The sequence below is a fragment of the Mycetomoellerius zeteki genome, unplaced genomic scaffold, assembly GCF_001594055.1.
Source record: "Mycetomoellerius zeteki isolate Tzet28-1 unplaced genomic scaffold, Tzet1.0 scaffold398, whole genome shotgun sequence".
NCBI classification, from domain to species: Eukaryota; Metazoa; Arthropoda; class Insecta; order Hymenoptera; family Formicidae; genus Mycetomoellerius; species Mycetomoellerius zeteki.
The window spans coordinates 4770-7244 of NW_017257389.1; the positions used below are offsets into that span (position 1 = coordinate 4770).

Sequence of the window (2475 nt, forward strand, 5' to 3'; positions counted from 1 at the left end):
GTATGTGGCAAGTATTACATTTCAAAGTTTTAAACATTTTCTTTTCTACGAACCCGGATATATATAAAACTACATGATTTAGTGTTGCATCTATCTGGTTCAATGGTATATCATTACAATTTATATCTTTAAACTCGGCAGTACTTACGCGGTCATTTTCTAATCGAGTAAAAGTTTTGCTTTGTTGCTCCTGCCGCTTTGCCACACCGCGTCGCCACAGGTCTTGGCTACCAACGTGAAGTTGGCGTTAGCGATCCATTATATAGTCAAAGGCTTTGGCCGATCTCTATTTTTAGGATCTCTAGGGTTTCCGTTTCAAGATAAAAATGAATTCGACGCGCAACTTAAATGATATTATACATTGCGTTCGTTTTGGCACTTACAGCGCTTATGAGCATTAATTGTCCTTATTTAATATTTAATAAACAACAAGGATGAAACTACGCTTAAAGCGTTGTGAGCGAGAAAGCGAACACAGCCATAGATAATACATAAAGGGTGCTTTCCAACAAGAGACACAGGCAACACTGTGTAACCAGTGTAACATAAGGCCGGTATTTATAGTCAGATCTTATATTCAAGATCGTCTTAAGTTCAGCCTTGAGGTGTCACGAACCAATCAGAGGGCCGCATTAGCGTCTTAAGACGTTACTTAAGACGGTCTTGAAATAAGAATCGACTATGAATACCGGCCATAGTGTTCATACTAGTGCTTTCCATCTATGACTTAAGCTGGAAACAATGGGCACAGGCAATAAGAATAGGCAACAGGGAATAACGAGCCGTCCAATTAGAGCTCTGAGGTATAAGTTTGTTATTATATCTCAAAGCTCTGATTGGATAGCTCGTTATTTCCTGTTCCCTGTCTATTGCCTGTGTCTATTATTTCCAGCTATAGAGAGACAGAACGACATGGCCAAACTTAAGATCGAGCTAAGTTTCGCAGTGTCTCTCTAAGGCTATGGTCCACTTGATGCTACAAATGCTTCGAAGCATTTTTTGATTGGTAACTTAGTAAAATTCTTTCTTCCGATTGGTCAATCAAACGCTTCAAAGCATTTGTAGCGCCAAGTGGACCGTACCCTAAACCGTACCGTCTGTTCGCATTGCATACACTTTTTGTACTCAGCATCTCCGCTTTCTTTCTTTTCAACGTCCAAATATATATCGATCTCATTTTAAGTTCAAAAATTCTTAGAGATTTCAACGTGAACAGACCTAATATCATAGATGAAAAGCACTAATATGGACACTGTGTTACACAGTGTTGCCTGTGTCTTTTATTGGAAAGCACTCAAAATCACATCGAATGATTTAATAAGAGCTAGCTTGACGATAAAAGTATTTTTTCCTTAAAAGAAATTATTATATATAATAAATAATTTAATAATGATAACATCTCAAATGAAATGATTAAATTGAAAATTCCGCCTATTTAACTCCATTCAAGAATGTTTTTACCTGATAATCGGCGTATTGTGTTTTGTACTCGATGATTACTCGTAACGGCCAACTAAGCAGCAGAGCGCTCAAACTCCAATAAATATAGTGATTTATAAACCACGGATTACCGAAAACGGCAACCAGCATCGTGTTAACATTGTACCCGAGATCAAGACCTTCTCTCATCTCCATATAGTCGTCACTAAGTTCCTGAAAGTGTAAGTCTTGTTAGGCCGGAATCAGACTACGCATTGAAGATTGAGATCGAAGATTGAAGATTGAAATTTGACCAATGAGGGCAAAGGAATTTTAGCTCCTTTTAGTTTGATTGGTTAAATTTCAATCTTTCAATCTTCAATCTCAATCTTCAATGCCTAGTCTGATTCCGGCCTTAGTTATTTACAATCTTATATGGAGTGAGGGTGCCATTACATGGAGCGCGGAAACGCGGAAGAAAAAGTAACTAGATTCCGCGGTTCTGTCATTTCTTCCCGCGTGTTTAAGCGGAAAAGCAGAATCTGTTTTCTTAATGTTATGATATACATATATATATTGTTATGTCCGTCCGTCAGTTCGTCCACGCGACCGTCTCGTGGAATCCGTTCGTATCGCGAATGCGCACTCCCAAGCCGCCGAAATGAAGTACACGAGTATGTCGTTAGGAACAAGAAACGTTTATTGAAGGAAATACAGAAATAGTCCGTATCAGAGCACAAAGAACGAGGTATAAGCTTGCGGATGAGAAGACACGTCCGAGCGCTTCGACGGCTTCTCTCCAAATCTGTTGAAACATTCACGGCTTATTGCCAGGCAACGCGTTTCTTCCTTCGAGGACAACGAACTCCGACGTGTATCGGGCGACGATGCAATACGGGTATAACACATGCAATACGGGCATAACAATATATATGTATATATATGTATATATACAATATGTATATACAGGGTGTCTAAAAAAAACGGATCGAAATACAATGGGGACGTAGATTGGATCAAGGGGAACAAAACAGTTTTGTACCATTTTGCAGTTGA

At 39.1% G+C, this 2475-nt stretch overlaps 1 protein-coding gene across 1 annotated transcript in view; it reads right to left on the minus strand.

The window, feature by feature from the left end:
• Positions 1-1431: 1431 nt before the first annotated feature.
• The window catches only part of LOC108726188 (transmembrane protein 151B), a 9802-nt gene continuing 8758 nt past the window's right edge, over positions 1432-2475 (minus strand). The window contains exon 6 of the mRNA XM_018453627.1: positions 1432-1653. Within this exon, the coding sequence (XP_018309129.1) occupies positions 1432-1653 (222 nt within the window). The remainder of the gene's footprint in view (positions 1654-2475) is intronic.